Source organism: Carassius gibelio, chromosome A2, assembly GCF_023724105.1.
Source record: "Carassius gibelio isolate Cgi1373 ecotype wild population from Czech Republic chromosome A2, carGib1.2-hapl.c, whole genome shotgun sequence".
Classification (NCBI taxonomy): Eukaryota; Metazoa; Chordata; class Actinopteri; order Cypriniformes; family Cyprinidae; genus Carassius; species Carassius gibelio.
This window is the reverse complement of record NC_068372.1, coordinates 16,899,850-16,914,109: the sequence shown is the minus strand read 5'-3', so window position 1 is coordinate 16,914,109 and position 14,260 is coordinate 16,899,850. Positions and strand designations below refer to the sequence as shown.

The window sequence follows — 14,260 nt, the reverse complement described above, 5'->3', positions numbered from 1 at the left end:
GTCTGCATGGTGAGGTGTGTATTTATTCATGGCTGTGTGGGGATCTCTAGATATAGTGAAAGACTTACGTTTTATATTTATTGGAAGACATCTCCCTGCCTGTGTTAGTATTATAATTGAGTGAGCTGTTGTTGTCCAGCCGTGACAGAGTGCGACTTTGGGCTCCAAAATGGGCAAGCTTAATATTTTTATCAGATTAGATCTCAGTTCAAAATTCAGTATTACCCTCAGCCCAACATCAACTTAATCTTGCTGTTGCTCTCTTTTTGAATTTGCTCTCAGTTGAATTTGGAAAGGTGTGTTTTAAAATGGATGGAGTCATTGGAAATGATACTTTGAACCACAACAGGCCAACGCCATAATTCACCCGATCCAGAACACCCAAACACAGTGCAGCTGGACACTGAATCTCTCAGTACATATTCTACTCATTCCAGGCCAAATTATAGGCCTTTCTCTCCCATTATGCAGATTTCAACCCAAGCAGACCATTAGAGGGAACGCTACACTCTCTCCTGCTTTTATTTATGAAGAGTTTCATGGTTGAAGAGATGGAATGAATCGTCTGCATGGTAGCTTTTCATCTTTTTCTGTTTAGAAAAGAACTCTTGTTTGCATTTAATCCTCTTCGTTTACAAGATTTAGATGTCTGGCTTTCTAATTTTCTCTTTGAAGCACTTAGTTTTAAAGAAAAGCAACTTTGATCAAATGTTGAATGTGTATGAGCATGGAGGATCAAACTTTTGTCAAATTAACTATGGCAGCACTATGGTTTAGTGAGAGTATTATTAGCACCCAGGTACTTTGATATATACCATAGGACCTGAAAGACAACCTATAAATTGTATGAAAATGTATTAATGAAAAATGTAATATTATATATAGTATTTCATTATATAAAATAAAAATAAAACTTTTACCTTTAACATTTGTTATAAAGAAATTGTCTATGAATATTTGGAATTATATACACAGATATCATATCGTAGTTGGATTGGCAGTTCCCAACTTATTCCTACCTTTAACTGGTACATGTACAATAAAAAAAAAAATTATCACTGACTTCCATCTTTCCTGTCGCTTCTCAGCATCAGCATTCCTCTCAGTTCTGCCTTCTGTCTTCTCTCCCTGCGGTTGCTTCTGCCTGCAGGAGCCAGACAGCTACTGAGGATCTTATTAATTGCCTGTGTGTGTGTCTGAAAGTGTAATTGGCATTCTCTGAGGCTGTGGGTCCGACGTGGTTTTGTGCAGTCTGTGATTAAACCGAGCTAATAAGCAGATATCAGACAGCCTTGGCAAAAGCTCCTATCTGCAGCCAGCTGGGCGCATACCTACAGGTAGAGCTCATGTCTCCTTGTGTCTCATTTTATCCCCCACCCCACCTTCTTGTTTCTATCTGTCCTCGTTTTCCTCTCCTCCTCCTTTGGATACAGACTGTTGTGTTATTGGCTGATGGTCTATCTAGTAAGAACTCTTAGTAGTGGAAATAAGAGGCCATTTTGGCTTATGTTTACCAGCGCTGAAACTAACAAAACAACCCCAGTTTCCGTGTCTACGGCCCTCTCATGTTTCTGCTCTACGTGTTAAGATTTGCCCTAATCTGAGTCTGTACCTGCTGCAGCCGCCAAACACCACCTCCCAAGAGCTTTTTAACAACCCTAAGTGTTGAATAAGATTGTGTAATTAAGATTATGTTCTGTTTTCTCCACATGAACTTTAAAAGTGTGGGATGGGAATCTTTTTAACATAGAATACAGACATAAGACACATTTATTTGCTTGCTTAACTGTTCAGTTCAATATATGAATCAAAATATCATACACCACTTCATGTTGTGAATAATAATAATAATTATTATTATTATTATCTTTTTGATTTTTTTTTTATGTACAATAAAAAAAAATATATTTCAAGATCAGTTAATATGATTTTTAATTCATTTGCATCATGTAACCAAGTGAATAATTGCATTCTTTGTTATACAAAAAAACAACAACAAAAACAAAAAACAACAACAACTAAAAAAATTTTTTACTCACTCTCATGTCATAGTTTTCCAAAAGAAGATATTTTGAAAAAATATAGTTTATTTTAAATATAGTGTGTACATCTTGTAAATGATTTACAGCGACATTACAGTACTTTTACATTACTTCAATTACAGAATATTTCGAGTAAGATTTACTTTATAAATATTTTCTAGAAAGAAAAAGAAAATCTCTTAAAAGGTCTTAAAAATTCCAGCCACAATCAATCACAATGTTTATTCAATCACAAATGATTAAGCATATAAATCATCAGTTTGTTGTCTAACACACACTCACACAGATTTTCATACACGGCTACTCTTGTATGTTGTGAGATGCATAAAAAATCTATAGACGCGTAACACAAACCAAAATCCATATCAACAAAAGACAATATTTATCCTTTTCTGATTAGAAGTGTGTGCTACAAACGCAAGAATTTTTGACGATTGTTTCTTTCCAGTCCACTCATTTTATTGTGTTTTTAACCACAGCTGGCGTCAGTTTTTTGTCTGGCAATGGCAGCAGGTATGCAGTAAAATTTCGATTTGGAGCCTGTACTCTGTCAAATCTCTACTGGTTTGAATTGGCCGCCTCCAGTTTTCCCTTTGTTTTGCCTCCAGCTAGTGCTGTGACGTAATTGTGACGTCCACACTAAAAGGTTCTATTAAAGCATGGTTGAATCATCCTGTTGCTGAATGTGCTCTTCAACAAACATGCTGAGCATGAGGGGATGACAGACATTGTTCATTATTTCTTCATCTCACCCACACCCTCGAGAAAGTCTCGGTCAGACCCAATGACAGAACATGCTTTTTGACGAGCGTTTTTAGTCGGTTAGCAACCCTGACACCTAGCAGTTGGTTGCAAAAAAACTCTTTTAGTGAAGAAAAGTCTCACTTGAAATAATAACTAAGAGTCTTCATAGCGTGAGGGTTTTGTCCAGCACAGCACTCCGGTTACAATGACTAGAGTTTTTTTTGGGAAATTCACTGCAGTTTATTTAAAACACTTATTTGTAAGTGAAGGAGGTGTCAATAGCCTATTTTTTTCCATTATATTTTATGCAGATTTTGGGATATTGCGTAAAAATGGTGAATGGAGACACCATGGTCCAAATAAAAGGTCTTGGATGAATGACTTCCACCGCCAGTGGCAAATGTTTTGTAATTCACTTAGTGAAAGATGCATAATGGTAACATGGCTTTTGATCACATCTGTATATTCCTCTTTACTCTCAGTTTTCAGGTTTACCTGCAACTAGACATTATAGAAAAAAATTTATGCACATTTGATGACAACATTTTTGGGACATCTATACAGGATTGTGTTCTTTCAGCACCACTTCCTTGATCTTTGCCATATCGATTTGCTGGTGAATGTCTCCAAACGTCTCTCCATGTGCTGTTAAAGTAGTCCTATTTACTCTGCCTTCAGCCTTTCCTCATGCAAGAGTCATCACTATCGAGTCATCTGAGAACTTTTGCAGGTGGCATAACTTGTTGCACAGATGAGTTCCTGTACTTCAAGGCTGAAGTGTAGTAGAGCAATGAGAGGAAAAGGGTTCCTATCCCCATGGATCCCCTGTGCTACTGCTCTGTGTATTTGTACAAGACCATCGCAAGGTTGAAGGCCTCCCACCGATGGATGGGAAGGACTTTCAAAAGCATCAACGCACTTCAAAGAGTCCTCGTGCCTCTGTCAATAGCTATAATTTTGTATGAGACTGTCAGCCAACTCCTGGCAATGGAGAAGTCCACAACAGAGAGTCAGCTCTTCTGAGAAAAGTGGGATGATGGGAGTTTTTTTTCCCCAAAAATGATGCTTTAACTACCATTCAAAGGCAAAGCCAGAACTTGTCCAAGAGGAGGAACACAGGGTGAAATAAGATCGCAGACCAGCTTAGTATATCCAAGAATTCATCAATCACACCTGACCTGAATACCTACTGAATTATTTTCCTGAACTATCGAGAAGCAAGTTCCTGATCAAATTCACCAGTAAATACTCTGAAAGTACAGGAATTTGGATGCAGTCTCAGAGTTTCCAGTCGTTTTGCTGGACAAAGAGGGAACAGTTTGTGGCACGCTGTCCATCTGACCCATTGCTGTTTGTTCTTTCATTTGTTCCTTTTTTGTGTCCACCTAGACTACGGAAACTATCTGGCATGTGACAGGAGGTACTGGACAAGAGCGAGAGAGACAGGCAGACAGAGACTGGCTGTACTGCACGCCTCGCTGCCCAGACTGCCCAGGATTTAATTAGTCTGTGTGATATTTATGCATAAATAAAAGTGGGAGCTGCCATATTTGCTCATTCTTGCAGCCCACAAATCTCTTGCCTTGTTGCAGCCTTCCTAAGGCCACAGATAGACAGCTGCGTTGCATAAAACCTTGAAAGTTGTGGAGGACGTCCTTGTCACCTGTGGCATGATACTGAAGCTCTAAACCACAGTATAGCTGCAGAACATTGCGTTCCATTGATGCCATCTGGAACTTTTGCCATTGGTCTTAATGTCTGTGTCTTGCTATGGGAGAGGAATGTTGTGGATGTGGCTAGCCCACATCTTATGTCATGTGATGAGGGTGTTAGTGAGTTGTTATTGTCCTGGGATAACATTTGGATGTGTCGTCTTGGCAGAATGCATGTTACATGAATTAAGTTTGTGAGTTGTTCGTGAAAGCATCTAACTTGTATTATGCTCCAGATGAGTTGTGTTAGTGTGGTTGTGCAATCATGACCCACAGCTGGCCCTTTCCGCCAGGCTGACAGGAAACAGGAAAGTCCGGGTGTGCATTATTTATTTTTGTGCCTTGCAAGACTGAGGTGCTATGGCAAATCACCCACCATGTAAATTGGCTGAGTGGAGTGTGTGAGTGCTTATGTATGTTTGACTGTACTCTATTTCCCGTATTGTACCGCACAATGTTGAATATGCATTCTGCAGCGAGCAGGCTGTAGGACAGGAAGTGGCTTAGTGTTTTGTTCTCAATGGGAGACAGTGATATTCATCTCTAGTTAGTCAAAGCAGGGCCTGTCATTCAAAAATCCCCTGCGCCTTCATTGAGAAACACCTTTTCTTTTGTATTTCCCCAGACCTGCACAGTTCACCACAAAATCTGGAAAACTAGTCTTTGCACTAGAGGGAGACTCTAGCAGGGATGGAAAGCCATTGGTAGATGCAACAAAACACAACACTCCGGTGAAGCCCTTAGCAACAGCGCTAAGCTGTTTGACACACCTTACTGAGGACTCTTTTAGCATTTTTGAGGATGAAGAAAAAAGCAGTGGAGCATTCCATACAAGTAAAAAATAAAACATTTATATGCTCCTTGTGGCTTTTGATGCTGGTGGGAATGGAGTTGTGGACCACCAACATTACAAGTTGCTAAAGGCTAGAAGATTCCTCTCCTCCCTCAAAGCACAAACCTTCTCACAGCCACAAATACACACACACACACACACACACGCACACACACTAACTTTAAAGTTGGCATAAAATGAAACTTCGCCCTGTCTCTTTTCTAAATACATATATAGTTGGATGTATTATTTACAGTAATATTTTTTTTAACCAAAATATCATAACTGGACCTTCCAGTGAAGGCAAACTTTATTTCTGCTGACATGTGAAGGTCTTTTCCATTGATTCCCCAAAGTAAGCCCAGCCCATGGAAGCTCACATTCATCTGTTTCCTTCAAGTCCAGCGCCCTCATCTTAAAATTCAGTCAACAACTGATGTATAGAACCTAGTCTCTGCTCTACATTTTACAACATACAGAACTACCAAATATTGCTACAAGTGTGATTGCATTGTATAATAATTGCTGTTAATTGTGTTCATCATCTGGTTGACTATGTCTTGTATTAATATTTCTGAAAAATTCTGTCATTATGCACATAAATTGACAGTCACCACTGAAAAGCTACTACTAAATATTGTAGAAACTTAATTTTCTTTATAGCTGCTTTGCAGTGATTTGTATCGTAAAACCACTATACAAATAAACTTGAATTGAATTTTTAGATAATCTGTTATACTGTTATAAGAAAGGAAATACTTGTTTCCAATTCCATTTCATTGTGACTTTAATGTCAAAGTCCCTTTAAGGGAAGTCAGTTCACTCAGCAGCCATGTTGACAACAGGCCATTATCTAGACATTGGGCAATTACAGCTCTCAAGTATCTACTTGAATTGTGCAAGATAAAAATGTCATTGCATTTCTATTACATATTTGAAATCAGCAATAGAATCTGACAGTTGGCATATCACAAATGCAGTGTCTTTTGCTAAAATAATGATTTACTGATGTTTAAAACTGATAAGCTGTTTTTTTTATGTTGCGGCAAATAAATTATATATAAAAACTTGTATTATCTACACTACTTAAAAGATTAATTGAACTAAAATGCCTCACTGTAACATCTTATGTAAACGATATTGTGCTGATATAGATATTTATAAACGTTGTATTTTGGCTCATCCAGCTAATATAACTATGTGCCTTCTAGGCTTAATAATAAGATTAAGATGATTGGCTCTTTTAATAAAAAAAAAAAATGGGACTCCTATTCTTAAGTCATATTTTGGTGAATTTTGTCAATCTCCTTTACACTGTCTCTGCTAATGTTGGTCCCTGCAAGATTCTAGGGAGGGTTATCCTGAAAATACCCGACATTATAAGCATGAAAGGTATGCTCACATCTCATGCTATGATCTCCCAAGGCATACTCAGCCTGTTTTCATCTACCTTTAATCTAAATGCCAATTAAAGAGCTGTGTGTTGTGAAAGCTTGTGTTGTGCTTATGGATTCAATTAACCCTTGTTTTTAAAGTTTAATAGGGTTTGTTGGTACTCAGGTTTTGACCAGCTGGTTAGATTTTTTTATTTATTTTATGTTTTTTGTTTTTTTAAACACTTAAACGGATAGTCCATCCCAAAATGACACACTGATTTTCTACAAAAAAACAAACAAACAAACAAAAAACATTTATTGTTGTTATTATTATTATTATTATTAATGTGGAAAAGAGCTGAGAATATTTTTTCAGTTTTTTTTTTGGTTACACTTTAGAATAAGGTTCCATTAGTTAATGTTAGTTAATGTATTAATTAACATGAACAAACAATGAATAATACATTTATTACTGTATTTATTCATCTTCGTTAATGTTAGTTAATGAAAATACAGTTATTCATTGTTAGTTCATGGTAATTCACAGTGCATTAACTAATGTTAACAAGCACAACTTTTGATTTAAATAATGCATTAGTAAATGTTGAAATTAACATGAACTAAGACTTATAAATGCTGTAGAAGGATTGTTCTTGCTTAGTTCATGTTAACGAAAGTAGTTAACTAACATTAACTAATGGAACCTTATTCTAAAGTGTTACCTTTTTTTTGTGTGTGAAAAGAACAGTATTGTTTGTTACATTTGTTACATTTAGATTTATTTTCTTTTGAATGATATAGTGTATATTGTTATTGAAAATTTTATAATGTTTTACTTGATTATACATTTAATCAGGAATTATAGTTTGGAAAGAGTCTAACTAGTAAAATGTTTACAGATTATGTGAAACCTAATACAAGTATATAAATAAATAAAAAGAGACTTACTCATGTTTATGATCTCTGCTGAATAAAGCGCTTCTTTTTTTTTTTCTGAGGTAATCCAAAATTCAAATCCTGAGATAATCCACAGCGCATCTTTTTGGGGTGAATTATGTCTTATTCCTCTCAGCGTGAAGCAAACAGTAAAATAAAAAACTTGGAAGAACAGTCTCGCTGCTTTGTTTTCTGTTTTATGGGCGTATTCAAGCCGCACGCTTCAGTGAAACATTATAATCTCAAAAGCGTGTTCAGCGCGGGGGCGTGGTCACATTAGATACAATGAAGGGAGACGTGAAAAACGCACATCGCGTTGTTTTCATATGGATTACTTTATCACAGAACATTTGTTTTCGGTAGCAATTGTTTAGTTTAAAAGTAAACATGTCAGGCTTTCTATAGATATCTCTCTCATATCTCTTCGTTGAGTATTCACTTGAGTTACAGTTCATTTTAATGACGCATGTATAAATGAAGATCAGCGCAGACAAAGGCTGCAGACAGCACACATTGTTTGTTATTTTTATTTTATAAATGCACAAAGATTTGTTGTTATTATGTCTGTAGACAAATAAAAGTAGACCCTTTACAGATTAGATTGATGTGTTGCTCTTATCTGCATGATCAAAACTGAAAGTGTACTTTAAGTTCTTTTAGGGGTTATCAGGAGAAAATGCCTTATAACGCGTATATGCATGAATCGACTCCAGAGGGTTAAAAACTTACCCCCATGTCATTCCAAACCTGTTAAAGCTTTGTTCGTTTGATGGGCTGTTTTCTTTCAAATTAAAATGTAAATTCACATAGAAAACGTATCCTTGTGGCGCGGCTGAGCGTACGCAGTTTGCGTTCAGCAGTTGTTTTCCAAAATAGTGCTTACTGTGATTGGCAGTCAATGGGACAGTCACAAGCCTCCCGGTTCTCATCCAAATTATCTTAAATTGTGTTCCGAAGACGAAAAAAGCTTTTATGGGTTTGGAACGACATGGGGGCGAGTGATTAATGACAACCTTTTCATTTTTGGGTGGTGGAGTATCCCTTTAAGAAAAAGAGAAGGGTGAGGAGGAGCAGTAGAAAAGAGAAAAAGACAAGTGAAAGGATAATGTTGCCCATCATCCCCTAAAATAACAGTTTGCGTTACTTGAGGTGCTGTGCCGTCAGCCCAATGTATGAGTTGTGGGAGTTTGCATGTGTGTGGCATTGCATGCAAGACTTTGTGGCAGACTTCACAAGAAAGTGAGTTCTTCTTTTTGTTTCTCAAATTGTGGATGGAAATTACTGTGAAAATGTGGTAATGAACAGAGAGGATCCAGAAGGCCAGTCTCAAATATACATCATGAGACTCCTGTGTCTATTTGTTCTGCTCTAGTAGCAGTAGTGTGTATATATATGTGTGTGTGTGTGTGTGTGTGTGTGTATATATAATATATTATTTTTGTCACCTTTTTTTTAGGTAAGTAAACAACAGTGCTAAGGTAAATGTCAGATGTCAATAGCTGAATGGAAAGGTTTCACACACTCAGGGCTCTGGGTTTATAAAGCTGAACTGGGCCTCTTTGGCAGATGAGGTGACACCTCAGTGAATTATGGTCTTTTACGTCCTCTGTTAGATTCGAGAGGCAGTCCTCAGTTTTCGCTTCCAGGAGCAAGCCTGGCCCCTTCACACAAGGCTGTCTCTCATCCCACCACTTCCCTCAGCCTCAGTGAACAAGCGGCCGATTGTTGGGGCCTATCCTTGAAGGAATTTTTCAATTTAACATTTTATCGTCTTTTGGAATCGACACCTTATTAATCAGACATTCTTTCAAAGAGGAGGAAACCTCAAGGATTTCACTGGTGGAACAGCCTTCACAATGGAAATCCATGGACATAACAGCAAACAGAACAGCTGGAGAACAAAACTATTTCAAACAAAGGCTGCAAAGTGTATGACATAATTAGTCCAGCATTTCTGTAAACACAGCTATTAAGCTATCGCAGCCCTTTACCATCTCATTCTAAGTTTCCACTGTAAGTTGGACAAATCCTAAAATAAATGCAAGCTTCAGTTTCAGTGGAAATACTAATTATAGCTTTTGGTGGGTGAGAGGCCAAAGCTTTAGCATAGGCCCCATTAGCTGCTAAAGCTGGAGGGATCCAGGCATCAAAGCAGCTCAGCAAGGGCCGCTCAACTGAACTAATCTCAGTCTAACCATCCAGCACTTTAACCTGTCGCCTGAAACCACGACTGCATCAGGACCACTCTTCACAGCTGACAGCTGACTCAATTAACTCTGAAGGCCTTTATTTAGTCATTTAAACCCATTTTTCTCCTTTTTGCTATCTCTTTCTTTTGTTTTCCATCCATCAGTCTTCCCCTCAGCTCTCTAGGACTGTGGCTTAGTGGCTCTTAAAAGGTCATTAATTATTTCTGGTTAGCTGTAGGGTTTTGTCTCTGTGTGTGGTCGTCTGTCTGTCTTGTCCGTCTCTCTCTCTCTCTTTCTTCCTCTATTTCATGTGTGATGGTGTATTTCACAGTCATTCTGTCTGTTTATATTTCTGACACATTCAGAAGCCAACTTTCCTATCTTTTCATAGACCTTTTTTAGATATAGATCTTTTCAAATTCATAGACATAAACCGAGAGAAGTAGTTCCGGCTACGATGTTCTTCCGCAAGACGCAAGCAGTTCTGTTTATTAACCACTAGAGCGTCAAAAGTTCCCTACCGCAGCTTTAACACAGGACCCAGGACTGTTGAATAGAAAGTACATTAGAATATAATTTATTATTAAAATCAGGATTTTGGATTATGGAATATAATAAATGCTCTTGTAGTTTCATCAGCCAATCAGCATCTCCCAAGCAGCAGATGCTAAAGTCAAGATTTGACAAGGTCCGACTGGGTCTCTGGTCAGTACTGGTAGACATCATAATGCTAGAAAACCAGATGAAAGATGGATTGTTCCAGGCTGATCTTCCTGCATTTCTAGTCCAGAGCCACATTCTGTTCTCATCACAGAATCATCAGGAAAAGCTCAGATCGTGACTGGGCCTAAAGGAGGTCACCATCTGTTTAAACTGTTTACTCTTGTTTTGCCATGTCAATCTCACCTGATGCACTGCATAAACATGGAGCATGAGGAGCGGGCATAAGGTAATGAAGGATGGATGGAAAGTCAAACAGAGTGGAGAGAAGAATGGAGATACAATGGGAGTGTGGATGGACTACATTATTTCACAGAGAAGAATCAGATTTTCGCTGTCCGGATGTCCACAAACAATAATAGTGTCTTCAGCTGGGTTTTCACCTCTCGTTTGAAGTGAACCGACTGCTGCCAAATAACTGCAGATTTCTGTTTCTGCTTATGTGGGTGACAGAAAAACGAAACATTTAACATCAATGGAAGGAACAGAATGAAAGGTAAAATGGCACATGATGTACTTATCTGTATCCAAAAGATAATTATATTGGTTTTTGCTAAGGATTGCTAGAACTTTGGAGTCATGCTTCCGTGCTTATTTTATTTATTAATAAACGAAGAGTTCAGATGCAAAAGCCTCTAAGTGCCATCTGAAATTTTCACCTAAAATTAGGATTTTTATCAAGCTCCTATGCTTTACTATAATGGCAATGTGCAGGTCCTTTTCCAGGCTATTAAAGTAAAATAACTGAACATAAATATAGGAGCCTGATAAAAATCCTAATTTTAGATGAAAATTTCAGATGGCATTTAGAGGCTTTTGCATCTGATCTCTTCTTACATATATATACAGTACCATTTAAGGATTTATCTCTTATTATCTTATTCTCACCAAGGCTGTGTGAAACTTTATTACAATTTGAAATAACTGTGTTCTATTTTAATACATTTTAAAATTGTATTTATTCCTGTGCAGGCTAAGCTGAATTTTCGGCATCATTACTCCAGTCTTCAGAAATCATTCTAATGCTGATTTGCTGCTGAAGAAACAGTTCTTATTATCATCAATGTTGTCGAATGCTATTTAAAATAGAAGTCTTTTGTAAAATAGTTTTTGTCATCACGTTTGAGCAATTTAATGTGTCCTCGCTGAATAAAAGTATGTATGATTTTTATTATGTAGAAGTCTGTAAAAACCTGTCTGACTTTGTTGTGTGGAACCGAGAAGCTGATGTTTTAAAAAGAGTAAAAGTCAGTGTAGTCCAGAACAACACTGGCAACCGCTGACTTTCATTGTGTGGACGAAAAAAGAAACAAAGCTGTCCTCTGTTTTCCACAGAAGAAAATATAGTCCTAAAATTTCGGGAACTGTATGAGGCTGAGTAAATAATAAAACGGTCTGCAGTCCTTATGCGTAGTATTTTTTTTTTTGGTATGCCTTCTGGTGAATCATGTGTGAGGGTCTGATTGATGAAAGTCCGTTTTTTCTTTCTTTTCTCTCTGCATTTGGGTCCTGAGGGCTCTGCACATGTTGTTCCTCTGTTACAGTGGTGGTACTGTTTATGTGTGTGTTTATGTTACAAACGGGTGGCCTTGCATCCAGTATGAAGAAATTGTGTGTCTATTGCTCCACTTTACTCTTATTGATGACTATTTCCTCCATTAGATCACAGTCATGCAGCACTAAACGAGTGGATCATTACCAGCTTGCTTTTCTATCAAAACGGTGTTCATTGTTTGTGTGGAAATCACTCATGGGGTGAATGGGGCTTCAGTTGCATGCTGAGTCACTGCAGTGCAACTCTGCATCTTCCATCCATTTATGATTCAGCTCAGTCACTCAAACCTCACAAACCAACCAGATATTGTGAAATCACTTCAGATAAATGTACACGTCTACCTTACTTACAGCACAAAACAAGGACACCCAAAGAGGGTGTGTTTGCAAGTTTAAGATCATATGACTTTATTTCGGAGTGTTTGCTCACCATCTATTCCTCTTTCTTCCTCACAGAAAGGCAGTCCTGGAAAGTTCTCCATGAATGTACGTCACAATGATGATGACAGACCAGATTCCGCTGGACCTGCCGCCACCACTACTGAACGGGGAGGTGGCCATGATTCCGCACATGATCAATGTTAATGGGGATGGATCGCAACAGGTGAGCGGGAGTGTTACTCCGGGCAGGGCATGAACTGATAATGTGTATCTTGAATGCTGTATAAGTTGCTTTCCATAATGACTTTGTCAGATGTATGCATAAAAATGTAAATGTAAACTACAAATTCTCAGAACGGGGATTTTTTAAGTGTTCCAAAGGACCCTTAAAAAGATGATCCCATTCCAGTCATGGAGACTATTTTTTGAATCCTTGAAACAAATGACAATAAATAATCTTTTTGTGAAACTATATGCAGGCATGTTTTAGTTTTTAGTGTTAAAAATGTTGTCTATCAATGGAATAATGTATTGATTTAATGTTTTTAAAATAGAAAAGATACAGCATTTGACTGAACAATGCAGTTGTTTAGTAGTGTTCAGGAAACCTGTTAGAAAACCTTTTAGGTGCACAAAATACACTCTTCCCCTTTTAAAGAGGAACAAAAATAAAAGTTACTTTGAAGTTCAAGACCATTTTTCTATGGGTTCATGCCTTGCTGAAGGAAGAGTTCCCACGTTGATAAGTTTCTTGAGAGTTGAAAGTGAAAAGCTGACTAGCTTTGTGGCTGCAGGTTCAGCCGTTACCTTAAATTAAACTGACATAGGATAATTCCTGATGGAAAACAAAGCCAGAAACATCCATTCTGAACCAGGTCAGTATTTTGGTCAATGAGGAACATTGTATTCATCTTACATTGGACATTCACGCAGCGCTTCGAGCCTTCAGGCATGCCTCACATTTCCCTCACACATCTCTCTGTAGATCTGTGCTATCAGAGCGGATCAGTCTGTTCTGATCTCTTCTCCAGGTGCTGCAGATACAGCTCCCCGGTCGTGTTTCATCCGGTCAGAGCGGAAAAAGAATCAGACCCTTGTGAGATAAGGAAAAGGGCATCTATACCAGATAGTGAAGGTTAAGTGCTTTGAATTCCGCCAAGTCCATGTCCACGTTTCCCTGCATCACCAGAAAGTGTAAAAGACTGAACGACCTTCCTGGTCTTGGCGAAGCTGTCAGTCCCCATCATTCTCAATTAATTACATTCGATTACCCACGCTGTCCGATGTCAGCCAGATATGAAATCAGTATGATGCTTGCATAAGGTTGTGGAAGTGTACATTTGCATTCTGCCAATGTTACGCGTCTGTGTGTTGGGTGAGCCCTTTATCTGCATTAGGTGTGTGCTGGTAAGAGGAGGGAGGGGAGAACACAAGGTTTTCCTCTGGAAAGCCAGCCTGACTCTTCAGTGCATGCCACCGTTCCCATAGCAACTGTAGCAGCAGACAGTGTGTGTGTGTATATGTGTGTGTGGAAGCAGGAAGTAGGTGCCCAGATATCAAGGGCTAGAGAAGGGAGATGGGAGGTCTGCCTGACACACGAGCATCAGGGCTGTAAGGAAACGTAGGGCTCGTGCAACATGGCGGGCCAACTTTTTCACATCTACAGGCACGTTTGCACTCTCAGCAACCTGTGCACTGAGAACATGATGGTAAGCAGAAGATGGCACGGCGACCGGACCGTTTCAAGGGGCTTCCACATCTGGTTTCACAACAT

General features: G+C 38.4%; 1 protein-coding gene across 2 annotated transcripts in view; it reads left to right on the top strand.

Annotated features, from left to right (window-relative positions):
- The window catches only part of LOC128028986 (fibronectin type III domain-containing protein 3B), a 124,510-nt gene that overhangs the window by 23,044 nt on the left and 87,206 nt on the right, over nt 1-14,260 (top strand). Inside the window, exon 2 of one of the 2 annotated variants that reach the window (XM_052616414.1) lies at nt 12,566-12,709. In XM_052616414.1, the coding sequence (XP_052472374.1) occupies nt 12,590-12,709 (120 nt within the window). In that variant the 5' untranslated portion in view covers nt 12,566-12,589. Of the gene's footprint in view, nt 1-12,561; nt 12,710-14,260 lie in introns of both variants that reach the window. The other variant, XM_052616422.1, reaches the window with a different exon arrangement.